The sequence below is a fragment of the Paramisgurnus dabryanus genome, chromosome 24, assembly GCF_030506205.2.
Source record: "Paramisgurnus dabryanus chromosome 24, PD_genome_1.1, whole genome shotgun sequence".
Taxonomy (NCBI): Eukaryota; Metazoa; Chordata; class Actinopteri; order Cypriniformes; family Cobitidae; genus Paramisgurnus; species Paramisgurnus dabryanus.
Window position 1 is genome coordinate 22,728,824 of NC_133360.1, and position 20,660 is coordinate 22,749,483.

At 34.6% G+C, this 20,660-nt stretch overlaps 1 protein-coding gene across 1 annotated transcript in view; it reads left to right on the forward strand.

Annotated features, from left to right (window-relative positions):
- anos1b (anosmin 1b) overlaps positions 1–17,680 on the forward strand; it is a 74,966-nt gene extending 57,286 nt beyond the window's left edge. The window contains exons 9-14 of the mRNA XM_065259494.2: positions 10,830–10,985; positions 12,060–12,154; positions 13,700–13,868; positions 15,886–16,097; positions 16,276–16,417; positions 16,632–17,680. Of these exons, the coding sequence (XP_065115566.1) occupies positions 10,830–10,985; positions 12,060–12,154; positions 13,700–13,868; positions 15,886–16,097; positions 16,276–16,416 (773 nt within the window). The 3' untranslated portion in view covers position 16,417; positions 16,632–17,680. The remainder of the gene's footprint in view (positions 1–10,829; positions 10,986–12,059; positions 12,155–13,699; positions 13,869–15,885; positions 16,098–16,275; positions 16,418–16,631) is intronic.
- Positions 17,681–20,660: the final 2,980 nt, after the last annotated feature.

Below are 20,660 nucleotides of genomic sequence, written 5' to 3' on the forward strand. Positions count from 1 at the left end.
TCAACTAAACAAGGAAAGACATCAACATTTTGGATGACATGGTGGTGAGTAAATTTTCTGGATTTTTAAGAAAATGGACCAATCCTTTAGGTACACAGAAACACCTGTCTCTCTATCCTAGGTGCACCCACTTATTCATTTAGAGAGATTGCCATCTACTGGTTAAACACAGTATAGTCGTATACGGCTTCTACACTGTAATATTTTTAGATTTTATATTCAGTCAGTTTTAATAAGTATATGTTGAAAAGGGTGTCAAATTAAAGGGTGTCAAAAATAAAAATATCTGTTTTGTTTTTAAAGGCTCTGACTTTGGCCCCTACTGTTTGCCATGAATCAGTGTTGCCGTTGATAATTGCAGCACAACCGAGCCATTAAAAACACACAAAACCTTCTTTGGCAAGTAGAGTGTTTTGTCAGAAAAAGTTGTCCTCTTATGGTGACTTAGATTCTGGCACGTGAGCACATGAGGTTAACCTCTGCGCATTTCAGCCCTCCATCAACACCCAGAACGTATGGCACCATGGTGTTCTTTTTGGGCACAACCCACGGCTGCAGTCAACAGTAACCTCACACAAATTTCTCACCTCCAGCCTGTCCGAAACACTAGGGAGACTTTCTTCTTCTGTTGTTGTTGTTATTGCTGTTTTTAATTAGGCTTAAGCAGTCTTCCAGTAATTCTGACATAACTTATTCCAGACACACCAAACAACTCTGATAGTTCTGTATTGGCTCAGTAGAGCAGTGTTTCCCAATCCAGGTCCTCCCTTCCAGAATGTTTAGATGTCTCTTTATTTAAAACACCTGATTTAACTCATCAGCTTATTAGGGAGGCATGTTAACCATTCTGGAAGGAGGCTGATAAGTTGAATCATGTGTTTAAAATAAGGAGACATCTAAAACTTTCTGGGAGGGGGTACTTGAGGACCTGACATGCGTAAATACTATCTTTTTTTCTAAAAGTAAAATTTCTTCCTAGTTTTCTGAAAATGTTTCCACTTCATTACTCTCTTTTTTTATATGTTAAATGTGTATAGAGTGTCGCATGGATGGCGAATTAGCATTTTAGCACTTCTGCTTCCGACCTCCTGAAGTCAATAGGTTTTTTGAATGGGATTTTGGTTAAACGCCTCAAATAAGATATTGAGCCCAAGATATTTTTACGTTTTATTCCACAACATAAAATGCACCATTAACTCTTTCCCCGCCATTGACGAGATATCTCGTACCCCTACCCATATTCAAAAGCTGATTACAAAAGAACTACTGAAGGTAGGATGAAACTTTTTTTCGTTTGAAAGCAGAGGGTCTGTTCTTTCATTTGGTATATTGTATGTTTATATATTTAAAGAAGAACATTTTCTGGAAGACATTAAACTTCTGTGAAAATCATGAAAAATGCTGGCGCTGGCTGGCAACTTTTTTTTAAACGCTGGCGGTGAAAGAGTTAATGCCACCACACGACTCTAAAAAAGTTTACATGTTTTAAAAGGGCGGTTGCAAAAAAATTAGGATAGCTACAAGGGACTGAAGACGTTGTCGGGGACTTTAATTCATTCCTCGCCAGCGTTTTTTGAAAATTTGCCCGCCAGCATTTTTTGTGATTTTTATGAAGTTACACAAAATGCCTTCCAGGGAAAAAAATTCTAAAAATAAATAAAATATATCAAATAAAAAATAAAATTAAAAATAATAATAATAATAAAACAACGAGGAAAAACATCTATATTTTTTCTCTGCTTATAAACTCTTAAATATGGGTTTCAGCAAAAAGCTGAAATAATTGCATTTTTGTGAAGGAATTTTGTTAGAGATCAGATTCAGAACGATTATCAAAACATACACAGAGTTTAAAATTATTAAATAACATTTTTTGCTTCAGTTTTTTTATAAATTGGGTATATTTTATCGGCATCTAGTGGATAATCACGGTATTACAGATTAACATAAAAACTCATCAGGAACACGTTTTTTCATGCAAATGTTTTCTCTTAATTGATTAGATAACTCGTCAATGGTGGGGAAAGAGTTAAAAGGGCAGTTGCTAACAAGTTAGGATACCTACAAGAGACTACAGACGTTGTTGGGGACTTTAAACGTCATCACGTATGAAGATGTTTAAAACAACGTAACGTGGGCACAATTCCCAACAACGAGTATTTTCTTATCGGGGAACATGTTTTTAAATGTTTAATAAAGATTGAAAGTGCTGTCGGAAGCTTGATAGGGATGACTTGAAGTCGAGTGGCCATGGTGTAGTTTGCTTGTAGCCTAAGGTTAGCTTTTTATTTCGCATTTAGACTTTAAAATTCATAATTCAAGTTGTGTTCATCTGTGAAGATTATTTTGTAGGACAAAACCGAGGGGCAACCTTCCGATCTCTCTGATGAAGCCAATACGGACGTGACTTAAACTGCAATTCATCGACTGGCCGTTTGAGGCTGACTCCAAAACAGAGTCAATCCCAATAAACCCCCATGTAAAAAATTGCCATTTTTAGAGCAAAAAAAATCACAGCCTGGACCAAATTTTTTTTTGGTCTGTATAGCTGATTTTATCCGTCATGACAACTGTTAAGATGGGGGGTATTTTTGTGTAACTCATCCGTTTTAATTATATTAAGCTTTAAAGTTCTGCATAATTAAGGGCGTGGCCACTTGAGTGACGGTTGAACAGCCACTGCTGTCACTAGAATCGAGCCAGCCACCTCAGCTTCACCCACGTCCCACCTCTTTACGCCTTTTCGGATATTCGCGAATGATGCGTGGTGACGCTCGGCCAAGATGGTGACGGCAGTCACCGCTTACTATTGGCTTCAAAAACGATCTACCTTTGGGTGATGTCACGGAAACCAGTGTCCAGCTAACCTGCAGCACTTTATTGTACCAGAGCGGTCTTTTAAAATCGTACTCAACTTTTTTAAGTTTGATAAAGTTTGGTGTTGGGTGCATTACCAATGAAATTCTTACGAATGATATTTGCAGTATTCATATTTGTTTATATAAAGCAGATGTTTTTGTTCGAAGTGACAAAAGACATTCAGTATCCAACATTCTTATGGGGGTAATTTGATGCCAATATTATTGAAAATGGACAGATTAAAAGTCACAAATAGATATTACAACTTGTAAACACAAAACGCAATCTACAAATAGATAAAAAATCTACAAACACAGTCCTCGTGATCCGCAAATGTAAAACAAGATCTACGAATCGTCTTTGTGATCCACAAATATAAAGCATGATTTACAAAAAGAAATCAGTGACTTGTACTTGAAAACCAGAATTTGAATGAATGTAAAGTGACTTCTTTGCAGATGAATATCATTTTCTATTTGTAGATTGTGTCACATATGTTTTCAGAATTCTGACACTATTGTTTCGCTTTGGTGACAAAATAATGCCATAATCGTTGAAAATGAAGAGACTACAATTTGAAAACACGAAACAAATCTGCAAATAGGTTCCAAATCTGCAAACAAACTCCTCATGATCCGCAAATGTAAAACGAGATCTACAAATATATAAAAATCCACGAACAGACTCTTCATGACATACAAATATAAAATGCGATTTACAAATAGATTTAAAATCCGCAAACCAACTCTTTATGATTCACAAATAGAAATCATCGACTTGTACTTGACAAACAGAATTTAAATGAATGCAAAGTGATTTGTCTGCGCATGAGGGTCATTATTTGTTTGTAGATTGTGTTGCATTTGTTTTCAGAATTTTGGCACAACTGTTTCACTGTTTTCCATTAAAAAAATCTACAAATGCCCTCCTCACAATTTGCAAACAAACACAGTCTAACTTGTATTTTCCAACCATTGTAAAAAGACATTCTTACACATTCTGTGCAAAGTTCAGCATGCAAGTGTTGAATCTGTGTTTGCAGATCACAGGGCATTCACGAATCCTTCTGCACAAGTCTACAGATCTTTTTGGCACTATCTTTCCGCAGAGTTTGTCACTACGATCCACGCGTGTAGTCAGCCAATCAGGGGTATTGCTTCAAAGTAATGCCACGCCCCCTCAATAAGCTCTTTTCAAAATAAAAGCTGGACTCACTGCCATTTACGTTGCCGGTGTTACAGCGCTGAAAGGCGGCCAGACCGCGTTATCGATATTATATTAATGATATTAAAGCATTTATGTATAGCATGGCAAATATGTAGCATTAACGTGAACTAGAACAACCCCTCGTTTAAGTTATTATCAGTGCCTGACAATTCAGCCGAGGTCGTTAAATCGTTAAAAACACTGCATGAAGCGGTTTTATCCTTAAAACATCAGTGTCTCTTCAACGAACATTTGCCGAGCGTCAGCAAGCCAGCTGGATGGAGTGGAGCTGCTAAGGTGACGCAGCTAAAATAAAGCAAGCGGGTGCAACGATAATATTGGATGTAACTTGCCGTAATTAACAAAAACATGAGCCTTATTTGACAGCAGCACTAATTGAACTATTTGACCATATGCATTTGATATACATACCGTGACCGGAATGCACTTACAAATCGCGCTGTTATTAGAAACATTTAACTGTTTCCAGACTGAGCATGGAGACAAACAAGCACAAGCCGTTTATAGAAGCAGCTGCCTGTCAGCGTGTACGGAATGAAGTCAAAACGGTCTCGGTTTTAAGACCGGCAGTCTGCCTGTGCCATTCCACCCTAATCCGGACTGCAAATTACATGTTAATATTATATCCACCATTTACAATCCTTCCTTTAAGGTCTGTTCTGCTTTTAACAGCTCAAAGCTATTACTCTCTGTAGCTTTCGAGTCCGTTGTAGGCTACAGGTCAATTTTGCAGTTGTTTTAGTTAACTTTGCAGAGCATTTTATTGTCGGAAATGGTCCTGGGCTGGGTTTTCCTATAACGATTGAACTTAGCACTCAAGAGCGCTTTCTACAAGGTAAAACGATCGCTCGCAGCTGGGTTTTAAGTGCTACTAACGAGTCGCTATCCCTTTGTCGAGTGCTGAAATGTCACTTACTGAATGACTCGTAATTGTAGCAGAAGCTTGTTTAGGCTAATGATCTTCAGCCGATGTGCACTAATATTTTTTAAAATATTATTAATAATTTTTCAATGACTTATTAAATTTTTAATAATTTGTGCATCATGAAATATTATTTTTTCATATTTAGTTAGGACTCGTCCCACTGCGCAATGCCTTCTGCATTTTATAATATAGTTTAGATTTTTCTTTTTATTTGTTGTTTATTATCTATGTTTATTTATTATTAAGGATTATTGCATTGTACCGTAAATATTTATTTGGTTTCTTTAATCAGATGCCATACCCTTCAAAAAAATATTTTTTTACTGTAGCCTAGATGAATTATAGCAGCAATTGGTAGGAACCATTTATCAATTTGCTAGTACCAACTTTTACCAAAATTGTACCAAATACATTTTCCTTCTTAATTAATTTATGTTTAGTCATTTAAATTTCATTTCTCGTTTGAATTTTAAATATATTATATTAAAGTAATTTAAACAAATAAACAAAGAAAAAAACCCAATAAATAAATATAGCCTACATTTAAAACATTACATTATCGTTGTTGCAGGAGTGCAATTTGCTGGTTGTCCTGCAGGTGACATTGTAACACTGCTGTCTTACGATGCACTTATAAATTAACGATTACTCCAGAGCACTCGTAGATCTACGATGATTTTCGTGTGCTACTTAAGCTACAAAGCTTTTGGGAAACGGCCCATAATTCTAAGATGAATTTTAAGATTGTCTTTACGATCTACTTAGCGATGCTTTTGGGAAACCCGGCCCTGCTCGTTTGGAATTTGCCTGGCGCACAGCTCTAGTCAGAAAGATTAAAAGGCGGGCTTTGTTTTTAAAAAATGTAAGGCATTTCTTTATATTACAATAATGAACAAGTCACCCATTTATCAAGTATCGATTCATTATTTTCACTTAATCCTTTTTGCTTTTTACAAAAAGTAGAATAGGCACGCATATTCTGCATTTAGCCAAAATTATGACTGTGGCATGAAGAAACTTTCCTATTTTAGTGAAAAATAAATAAGTTATTTTGCTATTATTACGTAGCATATATTGATGATTTTTAATAACAAATATGACCATTTTAAACAAACTAAGTACACTGATAAAAATAATATGAAAAAAATTATACGCTGGATTTACTAAAAAAAAATACAGTGCATCATTTTTACATACACTTTTTTAAAGTAAGTTTTACATTGAATTTAAGCCTTTGCAATTTAAGCAATTGCAATGTTTAAGTAAGTTTTACATGGAGAAGCAATTAGGCCTACTAAAAATTCCATGTAAAATTTACTTTAAAAAGTGGATGCAAAAATGATGCACTATATTTTTAAGTTAATACAGCCTATTATTTTTTTATAATTATTTAATTTCCTTCTTACAAATTTTACATGATAAAATTTAGGAATTAACTAAATAATGTGTTAATCTAGAATTACTCACATTTTTGCATTATTTGTACTCAAAAATAGTTTTTCTTTTAACCTATTTTTTTATATAATTGACTAATTTTATTTAGTTAAATTTACTAAGCCACAAAACATTTTTTACAGTGTAAAATAAGAAAAACGAAGTAGGTAAAACCGCATACCCAGCTAGACACTCAAATCGAGCTAGGCACTCAAATCGAGTCAAAACAGTCTTGGCTTTTAGACCCGCAGTCTGCAATCCACCCTAACCCGGACTGCAGGTGACATGTTAAAATTATTCCACCCGTTACATCAAATCAGTAGTGGTTCAAGCATATGTGCCGAACCCCCCCCTCCCCTTCATTGTCCCCCAACCCTACCACCAGTGAATAAATAAATACATTAAATAAAAACAAGCACTTTAAACAAAAAGCACACAGAATTCTTTTTTTGGTTTTTAACTGAATTCTAAACACTAAAGTTAATTCCTTAAAGTTAATTAAGGGTTAATCCCTAGTCCTCCCCTCGCGAGTTGTTTTTTGTTCAGGGCCTAAATGTGCATTGAAATATAGTTGAATGTATTTCATAAAATTAATAAAAGATATACAATTATAAATTATTGTTGAATTATCCCTTTTTCCAAGTATGTCATTATGCACAATGTATCAAACTTTGAAAATGAAACAAAAACAATAACTTAAAAGTCCTTTTAAAAGCAGTAGTTATTAATGACATAACTGTATATACTGTACATTGTATATTTTGCACGTTTCTCATCCTCTTTTTAATCCTGCTTGACTGAAGGCTTCCGTTAGAACGTTTCTCGTTTGTCGTAAGGTTTTTGTACATTAAAGCTATTGAGTTTCTCCCGCGGACTTTTCCCCCTCGCGCTCGGGCACGCTGTCTGCACGCTGTATATGAACTTGAACGCACCGCCTAAAGTCGAGGGCAGGGCGCACACTTCTAATTCTAAACAGGTTAACTGAAAGCACAATGACATTAAATGAGCTGACGCCTATTTCGTTTTTTTTTTTTTTTTCGCAGACGCGCACAGCTCCAGTCAGGACATAGCCAGTTTTGTATATCAGTAGGTTCCAAACTATTGCAACCCCATACGTATTTACAAGACCTACATTTTTTTATAGAACTATAGGGGAAAACACATTTGTTCCCTTTTAGTAGTTTTTTAACAAGTTTACTTAAATAATATTAAAATATAGGGCTGCACAATTATGGCAAAATCATAATTGTTTAGGCTACTGTATTTGCACTGAATTGGAAATGATATATTAGAAAAATACAATGAATTTTCAAGGCTGCAGAGAACAGTATAGCAGATATGGCTACTGAGGATTTAATTATATTATTTTAATAGTCAGCGAGTCCATATACACAAATACATATATCAAATACTGCCTGACGAAATTTTGTGACCGAGCCAGCATAAATTTGACAAGCATAAACAGTCCGCTTTCGGTTTAAATTTGTTTTTAAATTAAATACATTTTAAAATTACATTTAGCTTATGTTCCCCATGATTAATCTTTTCATCGCAAGGTATGGGCGTGTCGCCTATGTTCTACATGTTCCTTGTTGTTCTGCATTTGCCAATAAATAAATAAATAGGCTACTTAGTTTGTTTAAAACTGTCATATTTGCTAGATAATAATAGCAAAATAACTTATTTATTTATCACTAAAGGAAGGTTCCTTCAACGCCACAGTCATAATTTTGATTAAATTCAGAATATGCCTGCCTATTCTACTTTTTGTAAAATGCAAAAGGGATTAAGTGAAAATAATTAATCAATACTTGATAAATAGATAGCCTAATCAGTCCTGACTAGAGCTTTGTGCCAGTCACATTCCAAACGAACAGGGCGGGGTTTCCCGATAACGATTAAACTTAGCACTTAAGAGCGCTTTCTACGAGCTTAACGAACATTCGTTGTTCATTTACGTGCGTTTCCCAAAGATGCACGTATAACGATCGCTCGCAACTGGGTAATGCAATAATCCTTAATAATAAATAAACATAGATAATAAACAACAAATAAAAAGAAAAATCTAAACTATATTATAAAATGCAGAAGGCATTGCGCAGTGGGACGAGTCCTAACTAAATATGAAAAAAGAATATTTCATGATGCACAAATTATTAAAACATTTAATAAGTCATTGAAAAATAATTAATAATATTTTAAAAAATATTAGTGCACATTGGCTGAAGATCATTAGCCTAAACAAGCTTCTGCTACAATTACGAGTCATTCAGTAAGTGACATTTCAGCACTTGACAAAGGGATAGCGACTCGTTAGTAGCACTTAAACCCAGCTGCGAGCGATCGTTTTACCTTGTAGAAAGCGCTCTTGAGTGCTAAGTTCAATCGTTATAGGAAAACCCAGCCCAGGACCATTTCCGACAATAAAATGTGCTGCAAAGTTAACTAAAACAACTGCAAAAATTACCTGTAGCCTACAACGGACTCGAAAGCTACAGAGAGTAATAGCTTTGAGCTGTTAAAAGCAGAACAGACCTTAAAGGAAGGATTGTAAATGGTGGATATAATATTAACATGTAATTTGCAGTCCGGATTAGGGTGGAATGGCACAGGCAGACTGCCGGTCTAAAAACCGAGACCGTTTTGACTTCATTCCGTACACGCTGACAGGCAGCTGCTTCTATAAACGGCTTGTGCTTGTTTGTCTCCATGCTCAGTCTGGAAACAGTTAAATGTTTCTAATAACAGCGCGATTTGTAAGTGCATTCCGGTCACGGTATGTATATCAAATGCATATGGTCAAATAGTTCAATTAGTGCTGCTGTCAAATAAGGCTCATGTTTTTGTTAATTACGGCAAGTTACATCCAATATTATCGTTGCACCCGCTTGCTTTATTTTAGCTGCGTCACCTTAGCAGCTCCACTCCATCCAGCTGGCTTGCTGACGCTCGGCAAATGTTCGTTGAAGAGACACTGATGTTTTAAGGATAAAACCGCTTCATGCAGTGTTTTTAACGATTTAACGACCTCGGCTGAATTGTCAGGCACTGATAATAACTTAAACGAGGGGTTGTTCTAGTTCACGTTAATGCTACATATTTGCCATGCTATACATAAATGCTTTAATATCATTAATATAATATCGATAACGCGGTCTGGCCGCCTTTCAGCGCTGTAACACCGGCAACGTAAATGGCAGTGAGTCCAGCTTTTATTTTGAAAAGAGCTTATTGAGGGGGCGTGGCATTACTTTGAAGCAATACCCCTGATTGGCTGACTACACGCGTGGATCGTAGTGACAAACTCTGCGGAAAGATAGTGCCAAAAAGATCTGTAGACTTGTGCAGAAGGATTCGTGAATGCCCTGTGATCTGCAAACACAGATTCAACACTTGCATGCTGAACTTTGCACAGAATGTGTAAGAATGTCTTTTTACAATGGTTGGAAAATACAAGTTAGACTGTGTTTGTTTGCAAATTGTGAGGAGGGCATTTGTAGATTTTTTTAATGGAAAACAGTGAAACAGTTGTGCCAAAATTCTGAAAACAAATGCAACACAATCTACAAACAAATAATGACCCTCATGCGCAGACAAATCACTTTGCATTCATTTAAATTCTGTTTGTCAAGTACAAGTCGATGATTTCTATTTGTGAATCATAAAGAGTTGGTTTGCGGATTTTAAATCTATTTGTAAATCGCATTTTATATTTGTATGTCATGAAGAGTCTGTTCGTGGATTTTTATATATTTGTAGATCTCGTTTTACATTTGCGGATCATGAGGAGTTTGTTTGCAGATTTGGAACCTATTTGCAGATTTGTTTCGTGTTTTCAAATTGTAGTCTCTTCATTTTCAACGATTATGGCATTATTTTGTCACCAAAGCGAAACAATAGTGTCAGAATTCTGAAAACATATGTGACACAATCTACAAATAGAAAATGATATTCATCTGCAAAGAAGTCACTTTACATTCATTCAAATTCTGGTTTTCAAGAACAAGTCACTGATTTCTTTTTGTAAATCATGTTTTATATTTGTGGATCACAAAGACGATTCGTAGATCTTGTTTTACATTTGCGGATCACGAGGACTGTGTTTGTGGATTTTTAATCTATTTGTAGATTGCATTTTGTGTTTACAGGTTGTAATATCCATTTGTGACTTTTAGTCTGTCCATTTTCAATAATATTGGCATCATATTACCCCCATACATTCTGTCTAAAGAGCCAACATTGTAACAATGCAAACTGTAATATCATCTCCCTTCCATGCTACAAATGTATATAGAGATTAAGCTTGAAAAATTTTTTTTTATTTAAAATGGTATTTCTTAAATCAATGACGTATTTCTTATATATATCTATTTTTTTATTCTAGCATCCTCCTATGGGCATGGCCACATTTCTGGAGAGTTCTCTAATGAGCTTCCCATATCCCATTCCTTACCCACTATCCTAAGACTTGAGGCTGCCGCCCCTCACTACCATGACAACCAGCTGCAGGTCAAGATCTTCTGGAAGAGCCTGACCCAAGGCAAGTGATCTTCCTTTAAAGGAAAACACCACAGTTTTTCAATATTTTACTATGTTCTTACCTCAACTTAGATGAATTAATACAAACCTATCTTTTTCAATGCATTCACTTAATCTTTGTACAGCGCGTCGTGAATGTATTAGCATTTAGCATAGCCCCATTCATTCCTTAGGATCCAAACAGGGATGAATTTAGAAGCCACCAAACACTTCCATGTTTTTCCATTTTAAAGACTGTTACATGAGTAGTTACACGAGTAAGTATGGTGGCACAAAATAAAACTTTTGTTTGGATCCTAAGGAATGAATGGGGCTAGGCTAAATGCTAACGCATGCAAGAAGCGCTGTACAAAGATTAAAAGTGCACACGTGCATGTATTAATTCATCTAAGTTGAGGTAAAAACAAATAGTAAAATATTGAAAAACGGTGGTGTTTTCCTTTAAAACCAACAAACAAACAAACCAAAAGGTCATACAAGGTTTTCTTCTGAGCGGAAATGATCTTCCAATAAAAAAATACTTTACTTCTAATTACTTCACACCAATCATGCAAAGTATGTTTGTTGACAGTTCTGCTAGAGCCATCTGTGTTCTAATAAGTTATTGCCAAAGTAAAGCAACTTGCTGACTAATAATTTATTTTTAGGAATGTTACAAGCATTAATATTATCTATCCTGCATGAAAGAATAATCTCACAGGGATGTTTTTCTTAAGACCCTTTCCAACAGATTATTTACAATTTTCTTAGTAAATGTTTCGAGAAATTTCAAAAGGAAGATTCCAGTGAAGCCATTAATTGATTTACTGTCATCTTCTGAAAAGGATACCACAAAGAGTTATTTAATAATGTCAATGAGTGTAAATCAAAAACAGATGAAGGGAATTAGGAACCTGACATGATATGGGAGATGAAAAATTGTGTTTGAGAATAGATTTAATATTGCATTGGACTGGAAGGATGAAGGATTCCCATAAATAACATCTTTTTTGATGTCTTTTGGGCTCAGCCTTAAGAAAGATTATGGTAAAAACATACAGTAATCTAGAACATACTGTCTTGTTTCCTCTCATAGAAAACCAGAGGGATTCCACTTCATACCTGCTGACATGGTATCCGGATGTTTGTGCCAATAATGTCACAAAAACAGAGAAAACAGCTACAGTGCAGGTACACTGTGTTCAGGGCTGTTTATTAATACTAAAAACCCCAAGTTCGGATTTGTGCCTTTCGTGGTTCGGACTTGCAACTCGGAAGAACAAACTTCCGAGGATGGGAGGATGCGAGTGCGGTTATGTTACAAGTGAAACAGTAGAGTACTTGAGGTCATCATTCAGTCTAACCAATACGTGCAGTCCTCGCTATTCCTATTTTAGTGTATTTTTTTACAATAAAACGAAATATATAAAATACAAAAATCCTGGTAACAGGTAAGCCTGTATGGCTGCACATGATTCATTGGCACTGGATATTTGATTCATTTTGAGGACAACAAAGTCCTTTAAAGTAGGTGAGAGCGGAGCACAACCTAACGCTTTTTGGTTTTGGCTCAATCATTCAAAAAATATTTGAGTTTGATTAATTTTATTTTTACACAAGCAACACACACATCTCTGCTACAAATGAACATTTGAACATTTCTAGTACTTACCACTCTTAGAAAATTACACCAAACGTGACAGAAGTGCAAACGTTACAACTTACCCCATAGGTGGGGTTAATTGTAACAGGCAGGGGGTTAGTTGTAACACTTGCTAAAAATTAAGTTTGCAGGAAAATATTTCAATATTATTTTGTCTATATACTTGAAGTGGATATTGTTTATATATCTGTCTATAATAGACAGGTATCCTGTATTCATTCATCCAGCCCTTTTCTAACAATAGTTCAATTATAAATGGATACAAATGTCTAAATAAGTGAGAAAAAGCAGCACAATTATGACAAAACATTTTTTTTATTTGTGACAGTCGGTAATAATCATACTACAGTTTCAAAATCAAATTCTGAGAAAATGAGCATCAAAGTCTGATTTTAGCCATTCATTTCATTATGATTTCGTGACCTTATTCAATCAATATTAAAGATATAAACAAAATTTTTTTTTAATAAGACAGGCACATTTATTTTGTCGGCAGCCAGCAATCATTCGTGTGTAGCCTATTTAAAACAACGGCAAGAATTACGCTAACATTACTGTAGCTGTTTTCATATCATAAGTGCTGAGGGGTTAGTTGTAACACAACGTTACAATTAACCCCGCTGGGTCAAAATATTTTCAAGCCCACCAAAAAAGTTGCTAAGAGCTGCAGACATATTTCAAAACGATGCTATGTTTTAGTCAACAAGACACTGATTAATATGACATAGCATTGGATTTGGTATCTTACACACCCAACTTAGAAACCGAAAAAAAACATATGATGAAAAAATTTACTTACATGCCACCAAAACACTCGTTCATCAATAACTCTCTGGAAAAACATTATACATTTACAATAATTTGCGGGAGATTGTCTTTTGGCAGCGTGAAAAAACAAAACGCTCAACCTTGTGCAACAATGTAAACAGTCTGTGTTACAACTAACCCCGCATTAGTTTTTGCCCCGCCCACCCCTACTTCCCTACTTTATAAATACTTTTGTTCAAGTGTTTTTAATCCTTATAAATGTTATATATTTTATAACCACAGCGTTGTTATTTTGTGCTCTTTAGGAAACACATTTTGTGATTACCGGCCTGTTTTTTGCTTGCAAATACTGGGTGTCGGTGAAGCCTCTTATAGAAGTAGAACAGAGATCTGAGGTTGTGACCTCATTTACCACCCCACTTTGCTTAGCACTGATGGGCCGACGAAAGAAGGTTTCGGCATGTGCCAGAGATGGTAAGATTGTTGAGTTTTATAATAAATAAATATTAATAAAATATTAATAATTTATAAAGGTATATATGATACAATGTCTGTCGAAAAAAATGTTTAAGGATTAATATACTCAAAATTTCTTCGTACTATAATCATTTAGAGTTGAAGACAAATTTTGTGTTATCATCTTACGGGTGCCAATAAAGCTTCAAAAAGCACAAGCAATCCAATGGCGCTAATCCATTGTGGGGGGGTACAACTCGGCTCGGCTTAGGTTTTTTTTTTTACAGTTTCGCCGCCTCTGCGAACAACATAAGAGAACATATGGAGTGCAGTGTTGTCTATTCATTTATTTGTGTCTGTCAAAATTGCTGAGCCGAGTTGTATGCCGCAATGGAAAACTGTAATGTACTGAGCCATACCGTACTATTCAATGCAAAAGCACCACAAATGACTCCGAAGGGGTTAAACGTTTTTTTACTGATGGATGGATCTTTTTTTTTGCGTATCAAAATGTTGACTACTATTTATTGCATTAAAAAAGAAAGGATCTTATTTAATATAACTGCTTGTGTTCAGATAAAAAAAGAAATATGATCGCATAAGCACGAGTAAATGAAGAGTTATCTCTGGTGAACTATTCCTTTAATATATATATATATATATATATATATATATATATATATATATATATATATATATATATATATATTAGGGCTGGGCATAGATTAATCTAGATTAATCTCATACAAAAAAAAGTATTTATAAAAGTATGTTTGTGAAGTGTGTAAATATTATGTATATTTAAACACAAACACATACATAATTATAGACATTTAAGAAATGTTTTATTTAAATATCGTTTTTATTTATATGTAATTTAGAATATATTAAAATATAAATAAATAACTATAAACATAAAAATGTTTCTTAAATACATACATGAATGTGTGTGTATTTATATATACATAATAATTACACACAGCACAAACTCATATGTTATGCAAAAAATTACTTTTATTTTGTATGAGATTAATCTAGATTAATCTATGCCCAGCCCTAATTTATTTATATTTATATATAAATATATTATACATTTATATTTTTCTAAAATCATTCCCCGCAAGCCATTTTTTTTATTTGCCTGACAGCATGTTTTGTGATTTTTCAAGTTTCAAAAAATGCCTTCCAGAAAAATGTTCTTCTAAAATATATAAACATACAAATATATTAAATGAAAGAACAGACCCTCTGCTTTCGAACAAACAATAAACAAACAAACAAAACGGGGGAAAAAAATTTCATCATATTTTCTCTGCTTCTAAACTCTTAAATATGGGTCTTTTTCTAAAAAAACCCTTAAAATAATTTCATTTTTGTGAAGGAGTTTTGTTAGAGATCAGATTCAGAACGATTATCAAAACACACTAAGAGTTTAAAATGAGTAAATAATTTTTTGCTTCAGCTTTATATAAATTGGGTACGTGCGCCATGTGGATAATCGTGGTATTACAGATTAACATAAAACTTCACGTTTTTATGCAAATGTTTTCTCTTAATTATAGCAATGCTGATATTGCAGGCCGGGCACGTGCGTTGAATGTCTGGGTCAGACTTATGGGTTTCACACGGCTTACTTTAAACGGATAGTTCAACCAAAAATGAAAATTCGGTCATCAATTTCTCACTCACATGTTGTTACAAACCCGCATAAATTTCTTAGTTCTGATGAACACAAAGATAGATATTTGGAGAAATGTTTGTAACCAAACCGTTCGGGGACCCCATTCACTTCCATAGTAGGAAAAAATTATACTATGGAAGTAAATGGGGTCCACGAATGGTTAGTCATGTGATAAATTTTGAGCTTTGGGGTTTTTTACAATTTTATACCTATTAATTGATGAGAAACCTCTTAATGGCAGGGAAAGTGTTAAACATAAAAGAACTGAAAGTCCTAAAATAGACTTCATTTTCTTAAGACATTATGACATTTATAACATCCTTTTATAAAGTCCTCTTTTATTATTTGTTCTAGAGCACCACCCTCAGGTTAAGAAAGTATTGCAGCGGCCTGAGACCCTGGCAGCATCGTTTCAAGTGCTGAACGGCTCCATACAGGCACTGTTCAGCTGGCAGGTGTCACCGGAGAGTCCAGGACAATTACCTGTCACAGGCTTTCAGTTTTCGTGGGTCAAAGTGTCCGGCACCAACAGCACACTGATCTCTCAAACATACATCCTTCCACCTGTGAGTCACATTTACATTAGTACAAAACTGAAAGCTAACAGTGACTTTAAGCAAGGTCTGATTGTTGTAATCAAAGTTTCTGTAGTAATGGTCATTTTGCCCGAATTACTGTCAATACGGAGGTGCATTGAACCTGAAATTTTTTATTAATTATGAATTTATCTATGCATATTTTCAGGATCAGCTGTCACTTATTACAGACGGATTACAGGAAGAGAGCATGTATGAAGTTCAGGTCCAGATTCTGTCGGAAGCAGGAAATGGACCCTCGGTGACCAAAACTTTCCATACACCTCATCTGAATGGCACACTCCTCTAAGGTATGAAAACTTAATCCAATAAACTCACTTTAGACTTAAAGGCAGGGTGCATGATCTCTGAAAGCCAATGTTGACATTTGAAATCAGTTTTTTTTTATCATGCACCCCGTCTTTAACAGTAATTAATACAATTTTAATCCACAACTTTAAGGTAAGACACTCTTATATATGTAATGTATATATCATCTTTTTTTATTTTTTTTTATTTTTGTAGATGGAAGAAGGCTGTGAAGAATTAGGCTGCTATACATTCCAGTATAATCAACTTGTCTGTTATCACGTGACCTGACCGTTCTCACAAGATCAGCAAATGCATTTATAAAGACAGAAGTGAAGGGTTTAGCATGAAAAATGAATGTTAAATAACTGAATTCAATTGTTTTGACATGTGAAAAATGTGTAGGAGTCATTTATTTTGTTTAGTTATATAGACATTTATTTTTTCATACAGAATATTGTGCATATATTCAATGGGCCAAAGTTACATAAAATGTTTGTATAATCAAATTAACACAAAATTCGAGGTTGCGGCCAAGTGTTTCCAACTATACAGTACCGTTTCAAAAATGTGATCATGTGAATTTTAACAGTACATCTGTTTAGATGTCAAATTACATAATTTAAATAAGGCCAGCACCACTGCTAAAAGTTTAATTTAGTTTATTGTGAATGTATGGCATTACTCAAAAGAGTCATTTTTATAAACTCTCTTTAACCTATATAGGGACAATTTCCCGGACAGGGTTTAGATTAATCCAGGACTAGGCCTTAGTTATATCAGGACATTTAAGTAGTTTTTACAAACATACCTTACAAATAAAACATTACTGGTGTGCATCTTGAGACAAAACAATGGCACTGATATATGTTAAGATAGATCAATGCAAGATTTTTTTAAATGAAGGCAGCTCAAACATGCATTTCAGTCTGGGACTAAGATAAGCCCTGTTTGTGAAACTGCCCCAGAGTGAGATACACTGTACTTTATACTGTATCAGTTAGTCAGATCAATTCATCTCATAGCAACTTTACTTTTTCTTACAAATATCCTACTTTTATTTACAAATTACATACTGTATATATCGCTTCAAGTGTTGTACTACTTGTCAAAGGTTAAAATATGTATTTGAATAAGTTCTGGGAATTAATTAATTATACAAATGTTTACAGACAAAATGCTTTTCTTTGTAAAATATAACATGCTGTTTTGTAAATATTACATTTGATGTGTTTTCTGTGTTTAATAAACTCAATGATGCTCTATATGAAGTTAGTTTGTAAATTTCCTACCGTAAGTATCAAAACTTCTTTGTGAATAGATGCAGTTGCTAAGGACTTTATTTGGACAACTTAAAGGCCATTTTCCAATAATACATAATAAAATTACAGAAAAAAATAAAAATACAAATAATTAAAATCAAGTAAAAGCAATCCTAAAAAAGAATAGTGTCCCCAGAGTACATATGTGCAGTTTTAGCTCCAAATACCATATAGATAATTTATTATAGCATGTTAAAAATGCCACTTTGTAGGTGTGAGCAAAAATGTGGTGTTTTGGGTGTGTCCTTTAAAATGCAAATAAGTTGATCTCTGCACTAAATGGCAGTGCGGTGGTTGGATAGTGCAGATTAAGGGGCGGTATTATCTCCTTCTGACATCACAAGGGGAGCCAAATGTCAATTATATATTTTTTCACATGCTTGTAGAGAATGGTTTACCAAAACTAAATGACTGGATTGATCTTTTTCACATTTTCTAGGCTGATAGAAGCACTGGGTACCCAATAGCACTTAAAACGGAAAAAAGTCAGATTTTCATGATATGTCCCCTTTAACCTCTTTGAAAGGACTGGATGATAATAATATGACAGCTGAATGGTAATATTACACTGGATAACATTCAAAAGTTGAATTAATTAATTGAAAAAAAGGTTTTGTATTAAAGAACAAACAATCCAACACTTCTCATCACAAAGAGATATTTACTATTTCTCTGCAGTTCACATTATTTTGAAATAATAATATAAATAATTCACATTATAAAAACTTTAATTTACTTTTCATCAAATTTGATTTAGTATTTTATAGCACACAAGGAGTAAATAAACACTCAACAGGATTATGTAAGTACTTTAGAGTAGAGAAATAATCAGAGCATGTTATCTGTGTGTTGTCAAAACTTTACTAATGAACAAGAAATAATCAAAAACGAACTCAGGAAGGTGGGAGTGGATGAATTATAGCTTAAAAATATACTCAATTATAGATTAGACAGTCTTTATCTCAAGAGAACAGAGCTGATTAAGAGACTTTAGCGGAAAGGTGTTTATTTATTTATTTTCAATTTGTATAAAACGCTGGTCCACACTCCAATACACTAGGATGCGATAATGCTCCTTAACGTTGGTGCCGCCGGCCATTAAGGAAAAGAAGACGACGAAGAAGAAGCGCGCCAAGTCTCCTCTCCCATAGATATCATATAGAAGACTAGATGCCCTATTGGCCGCTGGGGACTGAGAAATACGGCGGCCATCTTAAACCGGTCGTTCTCCTAGTTTCGTTGCATGGCAGCAGATAAGATGTCAGAGCACTGTGGAGCATTTTCCTGTTCTAATCGGCGGACGATCGCAAATAGAGCCCGGAGGATTATTTTCACAAGTACTTTTTAACATCGCGGTACTATTGGTTGTATTTTGTGAATAGAATATTAACAGAAAATTGAGAAAGAGCCAGCTTATTGATTTTACTATACTGAAATCGTAGCCAGCTAACGTTCGCTAGGCTATGTTTACTGCACCAGCCGCTGTTCACCCTGCAAGGAGAGTCAGGGTAAAGTAAAGTAATAATTACAAGAGTTTCTCTGTTGTGAGTATTGTGTAAAGCGCTATATAAATGTGTATTATTATTATTATTATAAGGTGCTGTGAGCTGCATGATCCGCCGAGCTTTAAAAAGCTAAGATGTCAACAGGAACAGAGGATGTTTTCCTTCGTAGGGAGGACATTGAGGAGACTCGGTTTGGAATCGACAACTATCTATCAGTCTGACTCGTTGTCACTGGTTGTGTCTGTGTTTTTAAAGATAAGGCTCCACCATGTTGCCAAACTCACATCTCTTGAACTACAGGGAGCACGGGAAAGAAGCTCTGGAAAACAGTCCTCTTTCAGGGGTGTTTGTGTGTGTATGTGTGCGTGCGTGCGTGCGCGCGCGCGCGTGTGTGGGGGGGTTTACAAATCATTTTAAATTGTTTCTTCACCATATTAAAAAGTCTTATTTTATTGCAACTATCTGTTTCTGCATCTTTGTCATATTTATAGTGTGTGAATTATAAAATATATTATGTCCTACACCACATATTTTGATTTTGGACTCACTTTATATCTTATATCAGAATATTTTATTACTGTTTAGTGAATATTCATTCATTCCTACTATGAACATTAAGTGGCGCTGTCCACATTAGTGTTGGTAACACTAAGATTCTAAACCTAAATATTGACAAACTATATATTGTTGGAAAGCTCAAATAGTATAATTTTCATATTTCATTACCATTTGGGGAAAATTATGACACAGTGAGAGTCAGTTTCTAAAAATGTTACGGGCCCACAGGTAGGCCAAATTTGTTTTTACATATAACACTAAAACCCTACTCTAAACCTAAAAAATCATGGCAAGCTATATATCACCGGAAAGCTCTCAGAATGTAGTTTTAATATTTCAAAATCTTTTTGCATGAATAATATTGCGGTGACAGTAATTTATTAGTTTGTGAGTATACAAGAGTACAAGAGTATGTGGCAAAATCTAGTGGCAGTTGTTGGTAAAACCATTAAAATTGTGACCCAAACATAATTTTTTTGTGATTTGGATCACAACTACTTGAGACATATTGCTTCATGTTAACATTATTTATTGTGTGAAACATTAACTTTTATGCAATTTTATTTATAAATTAATATGTTACTGCATAATTTGATATATTAAAATAAAGGTAAACGGCTATAAAAATATTTATATTTAATATTTTTACGTTCTAACTCATTTGTGAAAAACCCTAAATTGTCTTCTTTAAAACAAGACCAAGATTAGGTTTCTAGCCCAAAGAATCCCAGAGAAATATTAATTTAAAGATGTACATCACATTGTCACCCCCACTCAAACGGGATTTGCGGCACATAAGGGGTTAAAATACGCCGAACCATGTGTCCTATATCATAGCTCCATGAATGACCTTTGCAGAA